The 27,634-nt window shown below is 43.0% G+C and overlaps 2 protein-coding genes across 13 annotated transcripts; one reads left to right on the forward strand and one right to left on the reverse strand.

The window, feature by feature from the left end:
- Positions 1-214: 214 nt before the first annotated feature.
- Positions 215-25,396, reverse strand: ATG13 (autophagy related 13). Of its 12 annotated transcripts, XM_038138374.1 has the most exons (19): positions 24,446-24,739; positions 21,324-21,399; positions 18,926-19,007; positions 17,977-18,057; positions 17,234-17,353; positions 16,655-16,701; positions 15,953-16,093; positions 14,902-14,942; positions 14,267-14,363; positions 13,820-13,918; positions 12,999-13,089; positions 10,548-10,646; positions 9,305-9,415; positions 8,060-8,193; positions 6,737-6,854; positions 5,952-6,029; positions 5,533-5,649; positions 4,937-5,065; positions 676-3,705 (listed from the first exon to the last, which is right to left on the reverse strand). In XM_038138374.1, exons 3-19 carry the CDS (start codon positions 18,992-18,994, stop codon positions 3,628-3,630), a joined length of 1,650 nt encoding a protein of 549 aa, XP_037994302.1. In that variant the 5' UTR covers positions 18,995-19,007; positions 21,324-21,399; positions 24,446-24,739; the 3' UTR covers positions 676-3,627. The 12 variants fall into 12 exon arrangements, with proteins under 12 accessions (XP_037994304.1, XP_037994302.1, XP_037994303.1 ...); XM_038138376.1 differs by lacking the exons at positions 21,324-21,399; positions 24,446-24,739 and adding an exon at positions 25,373-25,396 and having other exon boundaries at positions 215-3,705; XM_038138375.1 differs by lacking the exon at positions 21,324-21,399 and having other exon boundaries at positions 18,926-19,052.
- On the forward strand, positions 24,870-27,464 carry HARBI1 (harbinger transposase derived 1). Its single transcript, XM_038138395.1, has 3 exons — positions 24,870-25,324; positions 25,414-26,145; positions 26,675-27,464. Exons 2-3 carry the CDS (start codon positions 25,476-25,478, stop codon positions 27,049-27,051), a joined length of 1,047 nt encoding a protein of 348 aa, XP_037994323.1. The 5' UTR covers positions 24,870-25,324; positions 25,414-25,475; the 3' UTR covers positions 27,052-27,464.
- Positions 27,465-27,634: the final 170 nt, after the last annotated feature.

Here is a 27,634-nt window from a genome sequence, read left to right on the forward strand (position 1 = left end):
TTTTTTCCCCCATTCGTGCCATTTTATCCACTGTGTCTTATTTTTTAAATAATAACAAGACACCCTTTACACTGAAGCTTAAATCAGCAGTTATTATTAGTATGTGGATTTTTATAATCTTGTCTTTCCTGTAAAGGGAAGGTGTTGGCACCATAGCTGGCATTGTGTTACACAGGGTTAACTTTTAACAATACTCGAGTACAGCTGTTAAGTCTGGTTATTCTTTCCATATTTTATTCGTCTCTGCTACCTCTCCTGTCAACTCAAAACATTCCTATGCTTCTTTAAGTGTTTAGTAGCAACCATGTACAATGCAAATTCTGTGGATATATTTTTCCGCCTTCTCCCACCCCTTTCCTCTGGAGAAAAGTTAATATTTCAGTTTCCCAATTCACCGGTGAGGTCAGCAGGGTCAAACACTGTATGACTGTTCCTCCCACCTCCAGGCACTTCTTCTGTCTGTCTCTCACTGTCCTTCCAGTGGGTTGATCTCAGTAAGATCCCACGGATCTCTCCAACTATAATGCACCAGTCCATTTTGCCCTCTCTGATGGAGGCAGCAACTTGATCTGTATTGCATTCACTGAGAGGCCCCTGACCCTCCTGTTTCCTGGAGGAAAACAAGCATGAGCCTGGAACTGTCCCAGACCTGCTGGTACACAGAAAAATGCAGAGTGTTGCTTACACAAAAGTTTTATTGGAAATGCTTTGAATACTTGAAGTACACCGGAGACTTTCCAAAACAATACACTTGAGGAACCTTCCCTTCCACCCAAAGTATCTGTATATCAGCAGCTACATAGATACTGTCCTTAATATTGAGCAGAGACCTGCTAAAATAAACAGCTTTCATAACACAATCTGTGCCAGGCCACAGCAGAAGCTAGGTCTTTACTGAAGCAGAGCATTTGTGCAGTGGTAAGGGAACTCAGAGCCTAAATGTAGCAACTGTGTGTTAAAACTAAGGACTGTTCAGAGAAGAGGCAGGTAACTCAGCCCTGGAGAATCTCTTATTGCTATAGCCATCCAGCTCAACACTAGCAGCTTATATAGGCAATTTTCCAGCCTTTCAAAGAGAAGAAACGTGCCACAGTGCCATTTTGCTTTATGAGATCGGAGAGCTGTAGCCATGTTAGGAATTCCATCAATAAAGGAGCCCAAGTACAACCCTGACCTCCTGAGTGAGATTAACAAGAATGGCAGTGCTCCCTGCCAGCTCCACATCTTGCTAGCAGAAGAGCACAGCAGGAGTGCTGGCTAGGTGAAGTTTAACCTCAACTATTCTCTATTCATACAATGTGAACCAGCCCTTTGCTTCATCTCTGCTGCTCTGCAGCCCAGATAGTATCACTTTACAGACTAAAGTTGACAACCACCTGTCTATGAACTGCTTCCTACAAAGTGGCAGACCAACTTCTGAGCACAGGTGAGAGGCAGTTGATCCATTAATTCCTTGTGTTCCTGCACCCTTCTTCGACCTTTTCCACCTGTGAAACAAGGTGGCTCTTGGATGGGAATCAAATATTTGTTACAGCCCATGTAACTGAAGTCCTGTTACAAACTGTTTCATCTTGGAACCTTTCTTAAATGTTTGTGCATCTTTGCATGGACAAAACAATTTCCATGTGAGGTTGCTAAGAAGTTGAATCAGTTGAGTAAAAATAAAAAGGTTCTGGTGGGTAATTTTCCTTCAATGAAGCTCTTACCTGGAATTTTAGAACTTACAAGGCCTCCCACCAAACACATCTCTCAACAAAAATTCTCATAAAGTTCAAAGCATTGCTTTGCTCTGGCCTTACAGTAAGCTCTCTTCTGAATTTGGCTCCTTGCTCCAGCAGTGGCACAGAAATAGTGTTACAGAGTGGAGCTGGGGTTCCCCCATCAGCTGCAGGCAATCTCTTCCAACAAAGAATGCAGCTAAGCTGAAGCTGCCACATTGCACCAACTAGAAGGCTGGTTACTCAGCCACTCGGAGGAAATGAAGATGGTTTCTCAGTACTCAAGCAACACAACTCCACTTAAAAGAAACAAGGGGGAAAAGAAGTGGTTTTGGACAGTAAGGGGTCTTGCAGTTGCTCACTCTAGTTAAACGGGGCAGGAAGAGAGAGAACCACAAGAAAACCCACCTTATCCAAGTTTCTGTTTAATGTCGCTGTTTCTCCTCCCATCCTTACATGAGGCAGAAGATATGCAACGGCCAGATCACCCATAGAGCAATTCCAGCCAGTCACACTGTCAGTGGCTGGATTATTACAAAAATAAAATTTCAGCTACTCAAAAGCCAGCTGATTAAAAAGTACCATAAACTTCCCAAAAAAGTGTGCTTCTTTAAAGAAGCTGCCTTCTGAATGGGCAAAGAACGCTACAAATTCATCCACGCCTATCAGAAAACAGCTTTTTACCAAGTCCCTGCCACTCCATTCCACTGATGTGTGCATTTCATTCTATCAGTGAGCCCTGACTGGATGTAATGGACACATAGTCCCCAAAACAGAGTATAATATTAATCAAGTCTGTCTTAGAAAATAAATAACTTGGATATTTTCCTGCAAAGAGAGACTAGCCTCACTGGCTAGGGTTCCATGGCACACTTGCTCTCTGCAGTGATCAGGACAGAATGACCCGCACTATAACATGAAAACAGAACATCTTTTAAATATAGGTTTCTTTAAAAGCAATAAATATTTTTTAATTCTTAAGATCATCTATTAACCATAAAGCAGGAAGGCTTGCAAGGATTAGAGGAAAAAATCTTGGACTAAGACTCCTAGTTACATTACATAACCCTAAAGAAATAGGATTCCTAGTATTTACAGTTATGTTTCAAAAGCAGAGACTATGAACTCAGCATCATCACAGCTGCTACGTGCAGCCTTGCCAACAGTCAACACTGTTAAACTCAGCATGGCCGAGTGTCAGTGCACTCGGGAAGGAAATGTGGAAAGCATTCCTGTAGTGTCACTCCTGCTCATCAGCCATCTAACAGAGGGCCTTGCACTGTGCAGAGACCCAATTCCTTAGAAGCAGGAAAACAAAGGTAACTTGGATTATGCAGGTCCCAAAGCTGATGTCTCTCCCTGTGCTCCAAGCACGCACTCTGAGGTCAGGATGAAATGCCCAGTTCTGTGGAATGGATGTCCTGGACGTCAAACAGTCGAATTTGCTGAACTCATAGACCCTGGAAATAAGCCAAAGCTTTCTATGCTCTAACAGGATCAGAGACTGCAGGAAAAAGTCTGTTAGCAAGAAGCTCTACCTAGGGAAATTACACCATAGGACCCTTGGAGGAAGCGTACGGCAACTTTCCACAAAGCCCCTCCATACAGAAAACAGACTGAAGAGAAAGTAAGTTTCCATACACTGGAGTTTGACTTCCTGTGTCCTTACTGAAGTCTTAAAACTGACTGTGAGCAGGAAAAGCGGTCCAGAACTGTGTGGTGGAAAAGTTGAGGAGAATCAGCAGATGAGCTGTATCTGTCATTGAAGAGAGAAAAGAAAGCTCACTTGATGGAAGGAACTAGTTGATGTGAACAAGAGGCAGAGCAGGGGCGATAGAGATATTTGTTGATGTCATCTCCAGGGTGCCTTGAGGAGGAAGAATTGCTGCAGCAGAACTGGGAAACAGCTTCACTGCAAGGTTTCCACAAAAGCATCAAATTCTTTGACGTTTTTCTCATGGACTGCCAGCTTCTCTGGTAATGAGTCCTGAAAGGTAAGGAAAGATGAAAATCAGGGCTCATTCGCAGCAGATGGAAGGAAATTTTTAACACACAAGGAAAAAAAAATCTGTTTCTGAGTCATGCAATCCCTCACCAATGCTCTGGGCTAACCTTTCTACGTGCATAAAAGCAAAACCCCTCTGGCAGCATCCAGCAAGTGACCATGAGCAGGGCACTCTGCCCAGAGTCTGTTTGTTCTGCAGGAACAGGAGGTGCACTGGGGTCTCACCTTGTGCAATCCCCACCAGCTGCAGCACAATAACCCACTCAAATCATTGCCTTCATCACGTCACTTGCTGCTCTCTGGTTTTGATTTTTCTCCACAGTATGGTACAATGCCAGAGAGCCTAATAGAGCGCTCACCCAGATGTGACTCACCAGCCACACCAGAACTCCAACTCTGCTCAGGCTGCAAAGTCAGGCCTGGTTTGCCACCAAGTGAAACACCCCAGAGGCAGGATTAGTTTGGGGGGTTTCAGTGACCCAGAGCAAGCATGCTGCAGAAGCCTTCAGCTTCAAGACAAACACACGGGTTTCAGAGGCTCAGGTGTACCAAAAACAAATCTGCATTTATGTGGAATATATTAGTGATGGACTCCTTTTGGGCAGGGTCTCTCTTCTGAAAAGTATAGGAAAAGACATGGGGCCTGTTAGAGTGGGTCCAGAGGAGGGCCACAAAAATGGTCAGAGGGCTGGAGCACCTCTCCTGTTAAGACAGGCTGAGAGATTTGGAGTGATTCAGCCTGAAGATGAGAATGCTCTGAGGAGACCTTATTTTGGCTTTTCAGTACTAAAAGGAGACCTTTAAGAAAAATGGGAACAGACTTTTTAGCAGGGGCTGTTGTGATAGGACAAGGGGCAGTGGTTTTAAATTGAGAGTAGATTCACACTAAGAATGAGACCATTACTAATCACCACTTACTAAGGTAAGAGAATTTTTTATGAAGCTGGTGAAAAATTGTAACAGGCTGCCCAGAGAAGTGGTGGATGCCCCATCCATGGAAATAATCATGGATTATTTAGATGGGGCTGAGCAACCCAATTAGTTGAAGATACCCCTGCTCATTGCAGAGGGGCTGGACTAGATGACCTTGAAAGGTTCCTTCCAACCCAAACTATTCTACAATTCTATGAAGATACTTTTTTCAAACTAGGAACAGGGAGACCATTATAAAGTGCATATGATTTCCACAAACAGAAATTTCAGGATTCCATACCAAATCCTCTGCCATGGACTGTGCTCCAATGTCAATGGAGAGGCTGCTGAGTTGGGGGGGGTTCTGAAATTCACGGTAAAATGTCCCCAGGTCCATTGGAAGAATGTCATCTTTTGAAAATGCTGGTTTCTACAATCAAAGACAATGCTGTTAATTCCCAGAGACACTGGCTTCACTTTTGTTATAATCTCAGGTAAAGTCGTTACCTGCTATCAGTAAACATCTTGGCATTACAACTGTTGCTGCAGTAATGCATATTAAATAACTGAAGAACAGCCAATATCACATGATATCACAATAGCACTTGAGCGGTTGAAAAAGAACATTTCTTTGGAATCTAGCTCCTCTTGGTGCTAAGAAAGAGGATGCCAAGCTGAGATGTTAGTAGAAAACTGAAATGGTATTTAATTTGTAGCTGTTGATGCCTGGTTCCAGTGTTTTGGCAGTTCTGGGACTATCACGCCCTAGAGTGTGGTACTGTGAATGATGTGTCTTTACCACTCCCACTGAAAAGTACTCTGACACCATTTGCCATCACACCAGCATGTGCAGCCCACCTAAGATGCAGGTGTAAGAGCTCTGATGAGGGCACTTACAAAGTCGATCATAACAAAGTCATCATGGGTGTTCCCTGTGCTGCTGCCACTGGAGCCCTCAGAGTGTAAGCTGCCTTGTAGAGGAGATTCCGTTTCTGGGGATTCTGGAGGATTGACCTGCCCAAGACAACAAAGACGGTGAGTACTGATCTTACAGTCATGTCTGTGTGTGCTCTGGCAGTGTGAGGAGAGTTAGGAGGTTGGACAATTAACATTAACTAGAGCAGGGGCAGCAAACACATGCTGTTATTTGCATGTCTAGAGAGCCCTAGATTCAACACAGAAGACTTCTTGAAACCAAACAAATCTAAATAACTAGTTAGTTTCTCCAATACCAAAGTGTATTCAAGGCAGAGAATAGCATGGATGTTTGCATAAGGGATGCTGAGAAGGCACATATACCTCTGGAAGAGTCTTACCATGGGGTCGTTATCTTCCAGCTCAACATTCTTGGGAGCAAACATGGCAAAAGGAATGTCTAAGTTGGCCATGGTCACCTGAGGAGATTTAGCAAACAGAATTTCACTAAGATGTTCTGCTTACCCAGCATGAAAAGGATATTGAATGTCTTTGTCAGGCCAGCTAAAAATGGCCCAAAATCATGTCAGCAGTTAGGCAGGAGGCTGACAAACCCAAATCCAAAGATGATACTCCGTTGACCTAATGCAGATACATATCTTGAGATGGGACTGCTTCTATACATATCTTGTATAATATAGGCAATGATTAATGAACTGTACAAATTGAAACAATTCTCATTCCTTCATCCAAAAGGCCTACAACTGCAGCCCTAGGAACAAAGCAGATCTCTAAGCTGCCCTAGCTGAACTTAAATGCTTGCTTCTAGTGATGAACTGGTCTACTGCATGTTCCTTCAAGGAAGGGAGGCTTGCTACCAGCTTTCCTAGTTTATGGACCTATGCTAGTGGCAGATCATTGTGAGATCCAAATGGAGTATCAAGTCTTCTATTCTCAAATAGGGTGCTGGCGAAGTGGAGCAAAGTCAATGGCTGTCACATCCCCAAAAGATTTTATGAAAAACAAAATACGCCTTGGCAAAACCTTGTAGGGAAATGCAGCAGGCAGAAATATGCACTCAGTCTCTGAGGTTGCCCTGGCATAGGGGTGCTTTTTGCTCCTCCATGTATGAACAGATGGGAAAAAGGTATTATGGTGCTCTCTGAAAAGATCTACTGCTTGTTACCTGGTTAATGGGTTTGTTGACAAAAGCTCCCACCTTCCGGATAAATATGGTCTCCAAAAGGTCATGTGGGGAGCCACACTTTCCTTCACTGCTGTTGGATACTGTTTCTGTGTCCTCACTGGGGGAGGAAAATACATAATTAGTGCCTCCTGACACAGGGTAGATAAATAATGTTTTTTATGAGACTCCTTCATTTTAATTTGTTTACTCCTAGTATTGGAAGAAGGACGACAGAAATCTGTCCTTGTACTATACCTTCCTTCTCAGTCAGGAGCACAAAAGGAAAGTGGACACTTTTTGTTTCAAACTGGACAAAAACTATTTAGTTGAATATAAAGTTGCTGAATTAGGCTTTTCTTCTGGAAAATGGGCTTTTAACTTGTGTGTGTTCACAGCAACTCCTGTTCATCACTACTATTTTTTCAGTAACACAGTAGTCACAGACCTCTCAGGAGGTGGAAGATCTCCCATTATATCTGTCACTCAGTTCACAAATGCAGCAGATCTGGTACATGACAACAGCCACTCCCAGTGTGATTAATTCACTCCATGGCTATTAATTAGGTACTTCCATGACCTATTTGTTTTGGTTTTTTTCCCTACCACAGGTATTCAGAACTTTAAAACAAAAAAATAGTTTTGTCCCATGGAAGGAGGATTACCTAGAAAAGATTGAAGAGGATTACCATTCAAGTATACCCAGGAAAGTGCTAGTGCAACTGAGTTTTGGTTTTCTCAGAGCAAAACCTCTGTGACTCACAACTACGTGACCCCAAGAGAGATTTCTCAAGAATTAAATATGGTGATCAAAAAACCAGAAGGATTTAATTAGCTGTGAGGGAGTTGATTTAGGACAGTTTGAGGTTTCATTGTTTCCTTTTAAATAACTTTGTGCCTAAAGTTTCTTACTAAAATGGTGAACAGATTTATGGTAACTACATCTGCTTTGGTAACAATGCACATTAGGTCTCTAGAGAATTTAAGACTCGTTTTTGAACTTACTGCATCTTGTTTTACAATCAGCAAAAGCAGTAGAAATATTGAAAAAAATATAAAATTGATCATAAAGTTGACATAGAAGAAGATATATTACATAGAAAAAGAATATTACATAGGACTGGGAGGTTTAAATAGATGGGCAAGATCATTGTTTGGAGAAAGGCTGAAAAAGCCCCAGTCAGAGAAATCTGCAAGTTGATTTAAGGAATGAAAAGACAACAGTTATGCTACAAACAATAAATAAAAAGGGGAAACAAAAAGTTTTATCTTAATAGGCTTATAAGTGGGTTAGCAGAAGTGGTGGATCATGTAAAACCAACCTACCTGCTAGAAGGAGTAGCTGCTGAGTAATGGACTCCATCCAGTGGGGTGCACATCCTCTCTTGGTCAGCTTGAGTGCCATGCGCTGGCTGGCTAGGAACTGGGGGAACTCCCCCTTCTTTGCCTGGACCAATCAACTGAGATAGAAAGGAACAGTCGAGTTAAGAAATCTCAAAATCAAACCAAAACCACAGTGCAATACAAAGTAGATTCCATCATACTGGGCATAAGTTTTGGGGATTTTGGCATATGACTGGGCTCTAGCCCCAACAGGCCTCGGAGAGATGTCATGTGGGAGTGTATTATCACAATACAAACTCACTTTTTACTCCCTTTCTACTCTACTCTCCACTTCAGGCCTGTTATACACTGCAGAGTTCTTTGGCTGTAAGTCCTCTGCTTCATGGGAAGCAGAATGGAGGAAAAAAAACCTTACATCCTCTTGCTACGACCCCATGGCTCCCTACAGCTTCAAGAGAAAGGGAAGTGGAGAGGGATCTCTTCTCCCTGGGATCCAGTGATAGGATGCATGGGATTGGTTTGAAGCTGCACCAGGGGAGGCTTAGACTGGACATTAGAAAGGATTTCTTTTCAGAGAGGGTGGTCAAAAACTGGAACAGTGTTCTCTTCCTAGAGAGGTGGTCAATGCCCCAGGCTGTCCATTTTTAAGTGGCATTTGGACAACTGCCTTAATACCAGGCTTTAACTTGGCCAGCCCTGAACTGCATGTTGGATTAGATGCTCACTGTAAGACCATTCCAACTGAAATGATTTTATTTTATTAACATTGTGTCAGCAAAACTGGTGCAACACCAATATCACAAGCAGAAAAAAGACTTCTGACAACTTGTCTTATTTTTCTGATGAACCAATATAACTATGTCTATATGAACTGCCAGTGTATCCTATGTCTAGCCTACAGAATTGTGCTTGGACAGCTACAGGGGCAGCAGTTCTGTAAGACAGGCAATGTTTGGAATCAGTGACAAGCTGGTGCAGGCAAACAGGTCTGGTGTCTGCTCTCTTGGCATAGTTTTTCCACATGACCCCGTACCCCAGTAAAGTCAGGGATGCTGAGGAGCCAGTTCCCAACTCCTGTGGAAATTGTGCTTTCTCTGTGCTTACATTCTTTCCATTCCTGACAGACAGGACACCAGTGCATGCACTAGTTTCAATGCCTCTCTCAGAGGTACAAGTGACACAAAAGGCCGCAATACCAGCCACGCTGGTTCTACTCTCTACAAGTACCTGGTGAGGGTGTGCAGCATTCAAGCCACCAGCAAAGAGTACAGGATACCCCATGTCAGCTGATCCAACTCCCAGGGCAGCAGGCTGATAGGAAAGACGAGAGCTGGAAAGCTAAGAAAGAAGAGAAAAAACAAGGGCAAAGGGAGAGGAGAGAGGAAAGGGAAGGGGAATGCCCCACAGCCTGAATAATCACCAGTCACTGAAGAAGGAACAGGAAAAGTCAGAGGCACAGCATTTCAGGCTGGCAGAAGGATGCCAGATTTTCACCGGAATCTATAGGTTAATAATGTAGGTTATTGTTCTAAAAAATTCTTACTGCTATGAGGACTACTGTCAAGTCTGAGCCTTGACAGGAAAACAAGATTGGCTTCCTACACATATAGGAGGAGGCTGTGCAATGTATGGCTGACATCCAGTCTCAGGGAAGCTCTGCCCTACAGGCCTGCTTCAAATACTGGTGTAGTGGGTTACATTAATGCCATCGTGAACTTACTAAAGAGTTAATATTTAAGATTTTTTTATCCCAAAACAACTTCATTATCAACTGTTTGAACCTACTTCCATTGCAAATTAAAACAGCTCACCTTCCAGACCTGTTTAAATAGCTTCAGTGAAAGAATACGTGGTCCCATAAATGTGCCAGATAAAGAGAACTGGGAAGCTAACCTTTGTGAGATTGCTTTAGGAACTAAGGTTGGAAGCAGTGAAACCCAGGAGAAACTCCTTATACATCCCAGGCAGAAATCTACCCAGTCAGGTTAGATAACACTTTCCTGTTTTGACTTGCCTGACCTTTCTTCCAGAACTCAGTATGAGCTCCAGTAGCACCAAAGCTGATGTCCTTTATAGGGATCAAAATGACGAACAGCACTTTGATTCACATGAGGCTAGCTGGGCTGAGTGGACCTCTAATGACTATACAGGTTCTAGGGACATTGGCTGTTAACATAAAACACTCAGAATTGTGCCTTACTACTTGTGTCTTTCACTAACAGTCCTTGACAGCTGTTGTGTTTTTAGGGGTGCTTGTCCTGTCTTTTGGACAAGGTCTTTAGGAGACCTTCATCTGCAAAGGCATTTAAGAAGCCAGTCGCAGTAAAGTGTCTGGCTCATTGTGGGTTCACCAGTCTTTCCCATGCACAGCAAACACTCCACACTGTCAAATTTGTATTTTCCTGTATTTGTTTTGTCATGCCAGAACTCGTATTCTGGCCACGTACAGCATATTCTATTGACAACTCACTTGATGTGAATAGGCCAGCCCCATCACTGGGACCTTCAAGGTGTCCGTCACCGCAGGAGGAGGGGTCTGAAAATGTGCCTTTGTGACAGTAAAAACACACTGTGCATAACACAGACAAACAGAGGAAACAAGGAAAAGAGAGAATAAGGGGGGAGAGAGAAAGAGAGAGAGAAGGACTTCAGAGAGGAATTATGAAGAGTTGGATGAACTGAATGCTAGTGAAGAGGTTTTGGCTGCAGCAGCCACACCTACACAGAGAGCAGAAGTCTCAGTATTGCCAGAAGCACAATCATTTTGTAAAGAACTGACTGTTTTTCAATCTGAGTGAACCACTGAACACAGGTAATATTTTAGACTCCAGTAAACCCTGACAGAAAGTAACTGCCAGAGATTCTGTTCCACAGTTAATTATAATTGGTACCAGCGAATTAGCAATAAAGCTGAGCAGATGCTAGAAAAAGTCAAGTACTTTTTTTTTTTTTAATTTACAAATGACTTGTATTTCAGCATTTTCCATCCATTCATACTCCCTATCCTCCAGCTTTCTGAGGGATCCTATCTTGGCAGGTCTGTGCTGCACCCTTAGAATAAAGGGGACCCAGACTACAGTGTAATTCAGACACACTGATGTGAAGCGGGAGCTCAATCAACAGGAGCAAAACTCCAGAAGTACACGGTCTCACAGAGGGTGCTAATGCAAAAAGGGGAATCCAAACCTCGTCCAGTCCCATACCTCCTCCCACAGTCATTTTCCTAGCAATGGTTTTCACTTTGAGGAAAGCTTCAGCTTCATTTCTGGGTATTACCCACGGCCAGACTGTGCTGAATTTTGGGCTGCTTCACAACACATATACACAGACATGCAAGCTCACAAAGGAGGTGACAACTATTTCCTTGTATCACACAGGTTAGGCCTCACTTTTACTGAGAAGGCTGGTAGAGATTAATATAATTTGCCTACAAAATCACACAGTTCCTAGTATTTTCCTAGTCATTAACCTGGACAGGACATGTAGAAAGCTGGAGAAAAAATTTCACTTCTTTCCCTTTCAATTTAAAGTCCTCTCTGCTAAGGCAGCCTTACAATTCTGACTGTGGTAACAAAGACTGGCAGTTGCTTTACAAATAAGGGCACAGCATATGGCAACTATGAGCCACAGAAAAAGCAAGAATGTAGGCTCACACTTAATGTGAATCCTCAAGGTTCAAGTGGTTTAATAAAGCTTTTCCCCCCTCAGTGACAGTAAAGCTTCATGACCCCAGCAGAAACGTCAACTTCAATGTAGTTACATATGCTACTACTGTTAATTAACACTGGCACAAGCAAGCCAGTGGGAATCTCCTTATGAAATCTTTTGTATTTACCACACTTTAGGAAAATGCAGGACACAACTCAGCCACAAGCTCATTTCCTGAACTGTGTATTTTAGAATAAGAAAAGCTTTATTCCATCAGACTTGCTGTGAGTGCTGGCTAATTAGTTCAACACTGCCTGATGCCTGGTCACCTGAAATCACTTTGGTACAAAAATGCTTCCTAAGAGAAGCTCATTTCTAGCTCTTTCATATAGCAGAATACATTCTGCTAAACCAGGCATATTAATTCCTCTGAAGCAGCAGAAAGACCCACAGCAAATTCTTTCAGTTTGGAACAGCATTCCAATTATACTTCATTCTATGTTTCACATTGACAGCGGAAGAGATTTAGAGTCTTTAGGTTGTCTTTAAAGGTCAGTAGAGCCATCTGCTTGGCTGGACAACAAGGCAGGGCAATCCTGAATATTTAAAGCAATAGGACAACTGCAACTCTGGCTAAGTCTTCAAAATACAGAACTGTGGAATCACATACGTAAGACAGTAAAAGAACTTGGGAGTTTCTGAGGTTTTATACTCAAAAGGAAACCATTAGGTATTTATTTTTTAATTGAAACTTAAATGAAATTTGCATGGGCAATTTTTTTGCCAATACTTATTCCTTCTACCCCAAATAATTTTAGATGGTCCAATAAATATAGCTTCTGTCTTTTTTCTGTCTTTCTCTAGCATTTTCCTAGTATTTCAGTGTTTCTTTCTCAGTGTGTCTGTTACTCCTACTTAAGCTGCCTGGCACCAATGTCTTGAATTCCTCCTCTTGGCAGTATTGGTATGCAAACATGTAAATGTGTAAGTACACTGCTGTCCTCTTCAAGCACACCTCAACCCAGCTACAGGAATAGGCTCTTTTAATCCTTCTCAGTAATTCAGTCTTTCTAGGCCCCTGGAATTTGGTTGAAATTAGTATCTAATTTCAATAGATTTTACTCAAGCGTGTAATGACATAAATAACCCACGCATTAAATTTTAATTAGCAGCAGGAGGACTTCTGTTTGCACAACAGCTGATGTAGGAATAGGCAAACTATTCTTACAGCAATTGTTCTATCTAGAAGTAAAAAGAGCCTGGTTTCTCTTACCTGAGATGGAGGAGAGGTGGAAAAAGATGTCGTACACACTTCTTGGGAATCTTCTACTGAGGGGTATACTGCACCATTGTCCTCTCCAGCTCTAAAGCAGCAAGAAAAGACAAGTTTTCTAACCGGAAATATTCCTTAAAACAAACAAACAGTAAAACACACTGGGACAAACACTGCAGGGAGGTTGAGAGTATTTGGGTGTAGTTGAAAGGAGAATTATGAAGGGCTCTCATCTGCTTGCCAGATCTGAAGAAAACAAAGTGGGAAAACATCCGTTTTCCTCAGGTGTTTGTCTTCTACCCCATGTAAAATAACAGGTGTTTCTAACTATGCTTTTGTTATACCAGCTAGTGCTGCTGGCTTTGGTGTTTACACAGCCATTGTAAAACAACACCACTGGTCCAAACTTGAATGCCCTCACATTCATTTTAGAGAAGGCAAACCTCTCATCTCCAAAGAGAAATTAAACTGATCTTCCCCCAGTGGGAATATCCAGGAATGCATGCATCTAGACATGTAGTTCTGCATCAGGATTAACCATTAAAATTTCAAATTTCTGAAGGCAGCCAAGATTAAACATCCTTTGTGTCCAAGTGCTTTTGTGAAGAATTTGGGAAAATACTGGGGCTTGCTGCACTCAGCCATCTCAATGTGAGGAGAAAGATGTCACCCTTCATCATATGTTTAACTATGCCAATTGACTGACACTAATTCTCCAGTGTCCCTTCCCATACTGTCAACAAAGAGAGGAAAAGGCTCTGTCTTTGGGCATAATGGATGCCTTTACCATGGCCCATGACTTCAACTCAGTATTTCCTCACCTGTAATTGCAGGGGTGCATGGGTGAAGAGCTGGGATAGGGACGGTCCACAAAGTGATCAATTATAATCCCCATGATAGGAGGGGTCCTCTCAAACTGCCTGCAAGGCAACAAGCAATGGTGTTACTGGCTTTTTCTCTCTACTCTTCCCAATTCATGGTGCCCTCACAGAAAACCCTTGTGTCTAACCCTTTTGTCCAGATCGTCTTTAGAATTTAGTCCTGTGACTCCAGGCATGCATCAACAATTTGGAGTTCTAGAGCCTGGCTCAGGGCTACCCAAATACTCCCCTTGCTGCAAGGCTTAAGCAAGAGAGAGAGCGTTCTTCATGAAAGAGAATCTCAGCAGCAAAGGATAAGCAGAAGGGAAAGATTTGGGGGCTCAGAACATGAGGGGTTTGACAGTAAATTATTGTAAAACAGTTTCTGGCATGATCACATTTTCTCACCTGGTTGACATGAAAGCAAGGTTGATTCTGTAGGCACAAGACAAAGTGATGGTGCCCACTGGGGTACCCACTGTCCCCACACGGACTGTCTGGAAACCTGTAAAGTTAAGGAATAATTCTCAGTTTCACTGATTATTTATGTGCCATACTTTTTTATTCTGAGTTTACATTATCTTATTTCAGTAGTGTTACCATGGTCTCTTGCAATCTGAACCCCAAAAACACACATAGAACCCATAACAAAACACCAGCACTAGGTTGCCTTGCTGGTAGGTTTCACTTGCAAGACTTGCAATGTTGCTTCCTGGCTTCTTGGTCTAAAATATTGTTCTGAAGTGCTTCTTGTTCCTCAGTAGATCATGATCTCCTTTACCAATCCTGTCCCTTATCAACATAATTTCATATTCTTATTTCAGTCCTGTATCACTAGAGTCAAAATGGCAGTCACCGGAGACTTTGTCCAAGTACACCATTATACTTGTCGCCTTGTGACACACGGCTGCACTGGCAGAGCCAGACAAAAAGCATATGTAAGCCTCAGACTAATTTTCCTTATGGTTACTTGGGAATAGTAACCAACAGGCAGTCAGAATGAAATACAGTTCTGCTCTTGTTTGTGTGTTATCCAATCATACCTTCTCCCAACCCACTCAGCTGGACTTCACCAAAATATATCCTGAAGGAAAAGGAAAAAGAAAAGCTGTTAGATCCAGTTGGGACATAATGATATACATATCCTTATTCCTTACTTAATTTTGGGAGCTGGAAGGCTCCATCTCAAAAAACCTTACAGCTGCTCCAGAAGAACAGGTTACGTAAAAAGAAGGAGAAAGAGAAAATGGTAGTCCAATCAGAAATTTCTCTTTAATTTTTTTAAGCCTCTGTGGTTAAGTCTACAGTTCAGAGCAAAAATGTGACGTGATATAAACTTCACATATAGGTCTGAGTCTAAAAGCTGATGCTCATCACACAACATAAAAGATTAACTGTGCTGGATAGAGACCTGCTCTTAAGTACATGCCAAGTCAGCAATGGAAGTAAAAAAGTGAAAATGGCTGGAATTTCTTTTTGAGTTCTCAGTTGTGCAAATGATAACAAACCTGAAATTTACAATCATATAAATTAGCTATGCAAACATGTCAAAGACTTTTCTCACAGCCAAAAACAGAGTCTGGAAGATAACTATGAACTACAAACCAGTTAGATCCACAGGCTAAACAGAGTTGAACCCAGTATTTGGATGAGTAAACTGCAGAAACTACAAGACGTGGAACTGAGGATGCATCTTCAAAATGGAGTAACAGGAGAGAGTCTCAATCTATGCTGCAGAAGTACACATTGCAGTTATGTGCAATGTAGAGAGGCATTTATCAAACACAAGCCAGACACCAAACAACTGGATGCTAGTAAGCAATTTAAGGGATTGCAGGTAGGAGTTTTTTTACTCTTCCTAACTTGGCAGGCAAACACTTCACAGCCTATGCTTAGCTTTTCTTTCAATGGCTCAAGTAAAGGCTATAAGGTGATACATAGACCAAAGTTTTCTTCTGTCACTGATCAGTAGTACTTCTATACAAATGATTTGATTTTATTATTGCTTATCCCTTTTTAACTGCATTTGCAGCTACACTGTGCAGGTCTAGAGTCTCTCCTGTTTGCACTTCAAATGGGAAATTTTTGCTTTACCTGTACAATATTACATATTCATGGCCTTGTTTCCTGGAGAGTCTGTAGGCTGGAGTTACTCTGGTTATAGCAAGCAAAGACTTCAGCAGTAGAGACAGCCTGTTGTATACAGTGTATGAAACTTTGATTTCTTTGTCACACCTAGAGAACACAAAGGAAAAAAAAATTGTCTTTTGTCCACAACTAAGTTGCCTGGGTTTGGGGTTCTTGTTTGTTTTGGTTTGCAGTTGCTTTTGTTTATTTTATTTAAAATAAATATTACTCTGGGCCAGTTGTTTAATTTTATTGCCAAAATGATAAATAAAGCCCCAGTGTGGCTACCTGTACTGACCAACCAGCTAAGAGTCCTGCTTCATCCTAGTCACCTGCTGTAGAAAAAATTGCTGAAAAATGCCATGCAGCCTTCTACTAAACAGAGACACCTTTTCAATATGAAAAACATCTGTCATTGCTGAGACGATGAATTCTTGTATCTGAGGAAACCAACTAGTTGTAATGGAAGAATGAAGAAGGAATTAAATTACTAGTTTACTTTCTTGACACTGGTGTTTAAAGAGATTGACTGCTGCTCTAGACAAAGAAAGGAGTTCTCTCTGAAGTGCCCCTGGCCACACAGCCAGTATGTGCTCATTGATCACCAGGGATTAACCACATGTACCCATTGCATCAGCTAAGAGCTACAAACACAAAGAATGCACTTACTTTTCATTCATTTCTAGACACCAAATTTCCAGCTCCATGGAGTCCCCCTGGATCAGAGAAAAGATGGCAAACAAAGGCTCATTTCAGAACACAGACCTGTTCAAATCTCATTAGTGATCAGCAATGGCCACATGTTTCAATTTTGTCTCCTGGCTCCGTCTCAATTTTGTCTCCTGGCTCCCACTTTCTTGTGATGCAATGATAGAAAAAGGTGCACTGGAAGTGTCCCTGCACAATTATATCACCTGAGAAAATACCTTCCTCAGAATATCTAAGTTTTTCATGGGCTAAGAAATTAGTTTCTTAAAATTTAAGAATTTAATTTTCTTAAAATTAGTTTCTTAAAAAATTTAGATTTTTCTGCTTTGTCATTTGTGTGTTTGGCCTCAGATTTTTGCAGTGAATTGCTTCTGTTAAACAATACATTTCATTTAATTAGTGTATCACCTAACTTAATAAAATTTAGATATTCTCACATTGTCTTGAGTTAAAGAGCAGGAGCTCTGGTAGTTGACTTAAAATTCAGGCAAAAAACCCCACAAACAAAAAAAAGGGCATCTGTTTTGACTCAGTTCTCACCTCTGAGGTTTTGAGAGAAATTTCCACGCACATAGACCGTCCAACAGCGGGCAGCTGTCCTGCCAGGGCTTTCTTTGCTTCATGAGTAACCTCTGGTATATCTTTGATTGCCAAATTGAACTGCAGAATCAAAGAGATGATTCAATTTTTTTTATTTCTTTGAAAAACTGCCTGCTGGTATGTTTCAGACAGCCTCACAGACCCACATATAACATACTAGGTCAGTGTCCACTGAAATATTTATGAAACAAAATTCCCAGCTGGGTTCAAGCTTTTCATATTTACAGAGATTCCCCTGGCTGCTAATTCAAATGTTTTTCTTAAGCCTGATATGAAAAATATGCTCATTTTCCCTCACTTCATTCCTATCTTCACCCACAGAGTATCTTGATCTTTTCAATTTTAATAAAGCCCAATACTAAAACCTGAACTGCAGAGTAGCAAACTTCTGACAGATAAGAACTCATCACCCCACCCCCAAGCAGATCTTGGAAATGTGCCTTAGCTGGCAGGAGTTGCTGAGAGGCATCATTTCTCTTTCCCTTTCTCATTAGCCTGTAAGAGTCCAGAGTGATTTGTTGCATGTGAACAACCACCACCAACCCCCTGCAACATCACCAACGAACATAACTAAATATAGTACCTACTCTATGAATAATTATTATTATTGTCTGCACAAGACTGTAATAATCATGTGGTGCTCTCAGCACACACACAGTTATGGAGTTGCTTTAGGACCTTACCCAGTCAGAACCTGTTGGGGAGGATGATGAGCGGGTACAGATTTTCTCTCCAAGTCGGGCCTGGACAATTACTTGTACTGTCTGGAATAGAAAGAAAAGGATCTTAGTAATGTTCTGGGCTCAGCACAGCTCTGAACCTTGGTTCAGAGCCTGAGCTACACGAGCTCTGAGTGAAAAAGATGAAAGGGCTGACCAGGATGAAGAGAAGTAGAGTTTGCTACATTGTTCTTCAGTTCTAATCAATTTAAATTATTACATGTAACAGGCAAATGTATTTTAGAAAGAAAATAATTTTAGGTGGACCTTTTTCTGTAACAACATTAAGCGACAAAGTCAATTTTGCAATCAGGATTTGCAGTTTTCAAAAGAAAATTCAGAAAAATTTACAAAAACATCCCAGGCCTGGACAACTAAATTAAAGACAAATGAATCTGTACATTTAGACCAAAGCCATTGTCAGATTATCTACTTGTACCTATGTATGAAGTGAGACCAAATTTAAATTTTATAATTACGTATCAACATCATTCAAAAGAACATTCTGGTATTATTGTTTTTGGATGCAATATAAAAATTTAGATAGGCTGAAAGAGTGGATTCTAGCAGATAAACTACCTAACAGCTGGTGGTTAGACATGCCACTAGAAACCCAAAGCTGACAGAGGTGTGAAGTGCCCACAGCTGATTCTAAAGCAGGATGTTTCTGGAGGACAGATGAGGATTTGAGGGTAGAAAAAAGGGGAAAATATGTTTTTCTGGTTGTTCTCAGGAATCTCCTAAATCTGACATCAGCTCTTCTTGCTTTGTTCTTCAGCAAAACAAAACAAAACAAAAAACCAACAAACCCAAACCTCAATCTTGTTACTCTAGCCACACCAAGTACGTCATTTGTTTTGTGGCGTTTTTTAAACAAGGAAGAAGAGGCATTTGTCCAAAGGAGAAAAATTACCTTTAAAGCAAAAAATTTGATGAACTTGTCCAGGTCCTTCCTGTCCTGGGAACTGAGATCAGTGTCCATTGCATATGGCAATCTGAAATATAGCACAGGTCTGGGAATGAAGTCTTCTTCCAGCTTTCTGTTTAGATTTCAAAATATTTTTGCCATTAGAGGCCATCTCAAAAGAAATTATAAGTACCAAAGTGCTCTACCTGTCAAAATCCAAACATGCTAAAAACTTTGGGATGTGAGTGTGCAGTATAAATGCGCATAGTTTATCTGGTCAGTGCAAAGATCAAAAAAAAATTAAAAAACAAAGAAGGCTCACAATTAAAACTCAGTACAAGTTCTACAATTTTGCCTGCTTAATTTAAAAAAGCAAAACAAACAATCAAAAAAACCAGAACACCCCAACACCAAAATGACTGCATTCTATGCTAAGCTAACCATCAGACATGGAGGTCTCTGCTTCAAAAATAATGTATCTTCACCTATCAAAACCAAGCCATATTGTTTTCTTGAGCCTGAAATTCTTAGAACAGTATTTCAGCAGAAATCTATATAATAAACCATTGCTGGAACAGGCTACGCTGCTTCTTTACTTTCAATAAATAGTACTTGAAGTAAAACTATACAGCTACAAAATTTACCTACAACCAACTAAAAAGACAAATTTTTGTCAAGAAATAGACCAAAATCCTCTGTTCACGTCTCTTGAAAGCTCTGATAATAAATACGTAGCTTTCACATTGACACTGCCTTGCTTTTCAAAATACAATTGTTTCTAGGAACACAATGAACTTGCACAGCATCTGAAGCAGGGCAGGGCAAAGCACTAATCCTATTTTTGTCACCATCATGTCACATGGCCTGGGATAAATCACAATTCTTCTGTCTCTCAGTTTCTTCACACGTTAGTTAATAACCATATAGAGACCATTGGGGAGGAATGCCTTAATTAGCAGCATTCGTTGTAGTTTTTGCTTGTAAGCCTTCAAAGCATTAATTCACTCTTACCCCCGTTGCAGTTTTGAGAGAGCTAATCAGCCTGAAGCAGCTTGTCCCACATCCCGTATTTACGGAACGTGCTGCTCCTCGCAGGAATGCCGGCGAGCTGAGGTCAGGGAGCACGAGCAGCTGCTGTGCACAACGTTATTCAGGGTTCAATCATTAAGCAAAGACTGAACTTACAGCAAGGTGTGCTATTTATGCAAATTAAAGCTCGCATGGCAAAAGGGCCAATAGCCCTGTTCACACAAAAAATACAGAATCTTTCATGACCATGCACATGCAGTACTTCTATTTAAAATATTGCACTTAATGACAGTAAAGCCCAGTGCTTTAGGAGCATCAATCAAAAAGGGCTGCAAGATAAAAGTACTGCAATTTACAGAGTATTTTAGAGAGAACACTGCTGCTTTCTGAATGACTCTATAAAAAGAAAGCTGGACATATAGTATAGTTGAAAGTTCCTAGCCTGCATTCATACCACATCTTCTTAAGCTGTACTGTTCTCATTACAAATCATAATTTAAATTGAGAACTAACAACACAAGTGATTCAACATCAGATGCATTTTCAAATTATCCTTTGGATATTTTAACCTCGTTAATGAAACCGTTATCCCTTCTTTCCCTGTGTTTACCTCCACTAGACAGATTATAGACCCTTTCCACTGTGAGGGGTTGCAATAGGAAGGCAGCATTTAAAGTGCTTGATGCAGTACTCAAAATTAAAAAAAACCAACCCTTTAGTACAGACATGTACCACTACAAAAAAAACCACAAATCCCCCCAAACAAACAAGCAAATAAAACCCCAGGCAAGAACAACCTGTTATTATTATTTTGACTTAATTAAGTACAGCACTGTAAGGGCTGAGGAGATCTGAAATCTTTGACAAACCTGGCTGATATAGGCAATAAAATACTGCATTAAAAAATATGTTTTTCTCACTGAAGAGAATGCTGACATTTAAATACTAAAAAAAAAAAAAAAATCATGCTGGCTTTTAATGTGAAAAATTATACGTGACCCCTGCAGAAAGGTGCAAGGAAGTATATATCCTGATATTGTGGGAGAGCTGTCAAATAAAACACCCACATTTGCCTTTGAGGCTGGAAAAAACTTCTGATATCAACTACTTCAAGATACTTGGGGACTAATGGAAGGTGTTAGGCTCACTAGTCAGTTAGGAAAGGAAACAAAGATGATCATCAGCATGGCTCCGTGTGCAGTACAGGAATTCGTTCTAATGACCCAAATATCTCTAGAGGAGAGAAGCAACCACCACAGGGTTCAAAAAATGAGAGCCTCATGGCTCTGCCCTGCTACAGCAGAACGGGATTCTGCCTGGAAAATCTGAAACTACCTGTAACATTCATCAAACATTTGGAGATTCATACTGTTACCTCTCAAGCTCCAAATGCCAGCAACAGTTAACCCACCAGAGTCCAAAGTAGAGCAGAAAGTATCAGGCAAGGTTTCCTGGAAAGGAATAAATAATTTCATAGGAAATACTGGGACTTTGGAACTCAGCTCCTGAAATGTCTAAGGGCTCTCATCTGACAGCCGTCATCTCCTCATTTTTGTAGGAGGACCTCTGGTGATTGCCTGAGACCTTCTAAGGCTTAGAACAGTGTTCACTTTTAGAATCAGTCTTGGTAAGAGTTAACATGGAGCTAGAATTACAGCAAACTTTTTATTTACTAAAATTCTTTGGTACTCTCAGGTTAGCTGCCACAGCTGACCTGAACAGGAAGGAAATTCTTTAAACTTAGTTCCACCAAACTCAATCAGCTTCTCACGTCCAATAGGTTGCAATGCCAGCATGGCTCCTTGTTAAGTGCTTACTGCACAGGCTTATGCTTAACTCAAGGAAAACACTGGCTCATTTTACACTGAATAAGAACTAGAAGGAAATAACCGTTGGTCTAGGTTAGAAAAATACAGATGACAGATTTCCCCTCAACCAGGTAATCCCTTAAGTAAACTGATATATTTGCCAGCACATGATGCAACAAGCATCTTGTCCATATGGCTTTTTGCTTTGTCTCCCACTTCCTGCAACACCCGCTTTTATGCTATCGCTTTTTTTTATATGCCTTTGTCTTCACTTTACTGTGAACAGAAACATCAGAAACAGCAAAGGAGCACTGCCACATGTGGCTCCCTTGACTAAATCCTTACTCCTTCTCCCAAGGTTGAGACAGATTTTATCCAACAGTTTAACATCTAAGCGTTGTGCCTTATACGCTCTACTGCTATTTATACCCTCCTTCTCTGAGGAGAAGGACACATCAGCATAAGGTGATGGCGCTGTTTGCATGATGCAAGGAACTGCAAGAGCCCTCCCCTTAATGCCTCGGCAGAGCCGAGAGGAACTACAGCGACAGGCACCGCGCTCCAGCCGAGAGCAGCCCCGCTGGCGGCAGACACCTGTAACCCGGCACACAGCAGGTGCACGGCAGCACCTGGGATCACTGGCATTACACTACGTGTTCCATGCACGGGAATTGAGCCAGTGCATCTCTCTGACACCTGCGGAAGCAGGAAAGGAGCAGAAGCACCTGACACACACCAGGCATTATTATTGTTACTACTGGGGAAAGCATATAGAGGCTGCTTCCATCATCTCCTGTATTTCTCTCTGAGCCATGGCTGCTACAAGTTAAAGTTATCTTGCCTTCTTTTCAACCAGACATTCATCAATGCAAAAGAATTACTCATGGTTCTTATGCCGGAGTGAAATTGAAAAGACAAGAGGGAAGAACCCAGAGTGGGTCTAGCTGTGAGGAGAGGGCTGTAGACAGCTCTCATCCCAGATGTTCGTTCCCAGCTACCGGACTGTGCACCCCAGTCTGCACTCCTTGCCCATACCACTCTTCCAGACCTTCTTTTTTAATACAGGACCAAATCCAATCTCCAAGAATGTCCTATGAGTAGCTCAGAAAAGCCCTGTTGAATCATGCAGTAAATAAGAAGCACATGGAAGTTTTTGAAGCTTTTAAGAGTTTCTAGAACACATCCTCCCTTCAATGAACAAGAAGCTTCACTGCAAGCAGGTATTTTGAGCACACTAATAAGCAACTATATAAAGATCTTCATAAACACAGTGCTGTGTTTCAAGACTGGGCCTACAAGTCAAACTCCAGTATCCTACAATTACTTAAAATTAATCTCCATTTTGCCTTCTTAGTAGATTAGTCAGAAACCTAGGGAGAAGTAGCAAACAGTTCAAAGTTTCAAGGTGTGACACTCTCATTCTTTAGTCTGTGGATTTTTTTAAAGAAAAGATAAAATTCTATAGCAGAATAGAGTAAATTCAATAGCAGAAAAAACTGTTTCATATAATATAAACATTTTGATGTAATCAAAGGCTCTGTAGTTCACTATATGCTCAGGTTTTGACTGATTAAGAGGTAATTTTTACTCCTGATCAGGAAACAGATTCACTTTATAACCAATAAATGACTCCACAGCTTAGTAAACACCTTACTAAAGCCAGCACTGCCAGCTCCACTGACTTAGAAACAAAATTAAGTAATTCCTGTTGACCAGCAGTTACATTCTGTACTTCCCTAAGGTCTAAAAATGGTATCAGTCCAAAAGTCCATCCTCTCAGTTTGTTTGTCAAGCCAAAGTATACAGACTAGACCAGAATCTGCTTCTACATACCCTGCACTATAATCAACAACACAATCACCACCGCTCAACTATTGTATGAACACATGTTCAGAAATGTTAAGATTATACAATACCATTTAAGCAAAATAAAGTGATCCTGTATGATCCTTTTGGACATCTACAGACAGTCTGTCTCATCCAAAAGACTTATTTCTTGCCACAAGAAGGAAGGGTCCTCCAGGTCAGGCCACTCCTGCAATAATTTGGAGATGCTCTAAACTGTATTTGGACAGCAAACTAATTTTCAGCTAAGGCAGTAATTTGCCATGGTTTTCCCCCTTGGTATGTGCCTAGTCACATCACTTTTGGGATTTGTAAGTAGGCAGTTTGTAGGCTTAGTCCAAAGAGTCCCTTCTCTACCTATTCACTGACATGGAAAGTGTCTCTGCTCCCACCGACTCCACGGGAACGACTCTGTTGCCCTAAGAGCCACACCTCCCATAGGAAAGAAAGATACGACCACCTGTAAACCTCTGCTCTTTTCCAGCATACCACAAACTCCCATCTCACAGGAAGGCTATACAAGACTATAAAACGGAGCGTGGGGTCTCAGAGTCTACTATTTCCAACAGGCTGCGAAGCACTTTGATTTTAAATGACCGCCTGCTGAGATTAGAGCGGGCCGCATCTTTCCCAGGCTCCACAGACAGCCACCAGTCGTTAGGAAAACGAATCGCAGCCGACACGCGGCTGCCGGGAACCGAACCTCGCGAGCAGCGAAGCAAAGTAAAACGGAGACGCGAAGCCGTGGCCAAAGGTTTAAGCCGCACGTCACAGCCCCCTCCCCTGGAAGGGCCTCCCGCAGGCCCGCGGAGCTCCCAGCCCTGCCCCGCGGGGCCCGCGGTACCTGCGCGGGGCCGGCAGTGCTGGCAGCGCGGCGGCTCATCCCGCGCGGGGCCCGCTCCGCCGCCGCGCCCCGGCACCTCCTCCGCGCCCCGACCGGGCACGGGGAGAGCCCCGCGGCCCCGGGGCCGCGACCGCCGCCTCCAAGCCTCGAAGCCGCTCCGGCCGGCGCCCCTCCTCCTCCTCGTTCCCGGCCCGGGGGTCTCGCCGCGAGTGTCAGCGCCGGCGGGGATGCGCGGCCGGCGGCGGGGGCCGGGCCGGGGCTGCCGCTGCCCTCAGAGCCGCGGGCCGTGCCGCGCCGCCGCCATCGCCGTCGCCGCTGTTTGTTTTCATCCGCTGCGGGCGGGGGGGGGGAAGGAAGGAAGGAGGAAGGGAGGGAAGAAGGGAGGTGCCTGAGTGTCCGCAGCCGCACTTTCCGCACGCAGCCGCCGCTCCGCGCCCGCCCGCGGCGCGCTGAGCCCGCAGTCCGGGCAGGCGGGAAGTCGCCAGGCCTAAAAAAGCGGGACAGCGCCCGGCGCCGCTCCCGCCGTTAGCCCCTTGCCCGTGGCGAATCTACCGCGGCGAATGTGGGGCCGGGCCGGCGGGGACCGCCTGGGAGCGGCCGCGGGGCCGGTAAAGGCTGGGACGACTCCGGCGGAGGTCGAGCGGCCCGTGGGGCTCGGGGCGCCCGGCAAGGGCAGCGCTCGCCGGGGCTGCGAGACCGCCCGCCGGGCTGCTCGCGGCTCGTGTCTGCCGCGCCCCGCTGAGGGTGACTGGGGACGGCTCCAGCTCCCTCTCTGCCACGGGAGGTGAATTCCTGTCAGCGCCAGGCAGAGTTGTCGGCTCCGCTGTGAGTCGACCTGACTGCCAGTGTATTTAAAAGCAGAAAAAGAAAAGTTAAAAGGTTTGCTGGATCATCAGACCGAAAGGAAAATTGATCTGAAAAGCTCACCAGTAACAACTGTTCTGAGTATCGTCTTTTGCTTTATGCAGGTGAAGCCTCTGGGAAAGCCCTGTCAGAGAGGAGCCCCAGGGGACGCCCCTGGCCGTCAGCCATGGCCGTACCTATCGCGGTTCTTGACTGCGACCTCTTGCTCTATGGCCGCGGACACAGGACTTTGGATCGCTTCAAGCTGGAGGATGTCACGGATGAGTATCTCGTATCCACGTATGGCTTTCCCCGACAGTTCATTTGCTACCTGGTGGATCTCCTGGGAACCACTCTCTCACGCCCTACACAGCGGTCCAGGGCCATCAGTCCAGAGACGCAAATCCTTGCTGCGTTGGGTTTCTATACCTCTGGCTCCTTCCAGACTCGCATGGGGGATGCTATTGGCATTAGCCAAGCCTCGATGAGCCGCTGCGTTGCCAATGTAACTGAGGCACTGGTGGAAAGAGCCTCACAGTTCATTCACTTTCCTAAAGATGAAGCTACTGTACAGACCCTGAAGGATGACTTTTATGGGCTGGCAGGAATGCCGGGAGTGCTGGGGGTGGTTGACTGCACTCACGTGGCAATCAAAGCGCCAAATGCTGAGGACTTGTCCTATGTGAACCGAAAGGGTCTCCATTCCCTGAACTGCCTCATGGTGTGTGATTCCAGAGGAGTCCTCCTTAGTGCTGAAACGCACTGGCCAGGCAGCCTGCCTGACTGCGCAGTGTTAGAGCAGGCAGCCCTCACAAGCCAGTTTGAAACTGAGCTACATAAAGATGGCTGGCTACTTGGTAAGTCAACTTTTCATCCTTGTTTTCAGTAGAAAGTCAATTATATATTGTCTCCTTACTCTGGGCACAAGTGATATGTTTACTTTCAATTGCTTTCCTGCAAATTGCTTTGAGATTTATGACTCAGTTTGGACAACCCTTATCTTGGAAGCTTAGAACATTAACTTCTAATCTATGTTTTATACAGTCTGATTGTTGTATGTATTAATTCATTCTGTTAATAGCTTTCTTTCAGTATTCTACACCTTTCCATGCTGAATTAGGCAATTTTTAAATTCTAGGTACTGCCCTAGTTCAACTGTTTTCCCCTGTTTTATGCAGTAGATTAATTCTCTTAAAACTCTTCTGGAGTGTGTAAAACCAAATGCCTTTACTTTGTCACATTTATAAACCAGAGTTACTTCTTCCGTGCCTTCTCTTTTAGCCAGAGGAAGAACTTATTCTGTATCTGCTGTACCAGTAAACCAGGCAGAAACCTGTGGCTAACTGTAGATGTGTAACCTGTCCTGCTCCTTTCCACTGCTCACAGGTGACAGCTCCTTCTTGCTCCGGACGTGGTTGATGACCCCTCTGCACATTCCCGAGACGCCTGCAGAGTACCGCTACAACATGGCCCATTCTGCCACTCACAACGTCATTGAGCGCACGTTCAGAACCATTCGGGCGCGGTTCCGCTGCCTCGACGGCTCCAAAGGCACTCTGCAGTATTCTCCAGAGAAGTCCAGCCACATCATTCTGGCCTGCTGCGTGCTTCATAACATCTCCCTGCAACATGGGCTGGACGTGTGGTCTGCACCAGCCACAGGACACATGGAACAGTCGGAAGAAGAATACGATCAAATGGAATCAGTGGACTCGGAAGCCTGTCGTGTTCGTCAGGAACTCTTACTTACTCATTTTAGCTAATGTTCTGACAGAGAGAAGGCTTTTAACAGTTCATCTGGGAAGTTATCTAGAGCAAATATGCCCCTTCATCTTCTTTAAGCCTGTAAAGACTTAAGCAGATGTGAGATGAGAAGTAATATACTCTCTTCATTTCAGGCAAATTTCTGAACTTCTCTCAGTCTCTCCAGAGGTTCAGTTTAATTGGTACATTTTTGCTGTCATGATGTTTACAGGCCCCCATTCACCTGACTTAGAGAACAACGACTAATGTGACAACAGTGGGAAAATTAGGGAAATTGTCTTTTATAGTGATGGAAAATCTGTAAACCTAGCAGTGTTTTACAAAGCAACAATTTTATTCCACTGTGTAACTCAAAACACTTATGATTGATTTTTTTAAACAGTATTTTGCACAAATTAAATTTCCACATGAGCTTCTTTCTACTGTGAATTCATGAGCAGCAAAGCAAACATTTATATTTTTGTTTGCAGGTATAAATTATTGCTCAACACCATTTTGCCATTTTGCGCATCTCACAAACCCCAGTGATTTCTCTGAAAGCTGGCAGCTGTGTTCTGGGAGGGGTCTGGCATTTTGCTGGGC

Source organism: Motacilla alba, chromosome 5, assembly GCF_015832195.1.
Source record: "Motacilla alba alba isolate MOTALB_02 chromosome 5, Motacilla_alba_V1.0_pri, whole genome shotgun sequence".
NCBI lineage: Eukaryota > Metazoa > Chordata > Aves > Passeriformes > Motacillidae > Motacilla > Motacilla alba.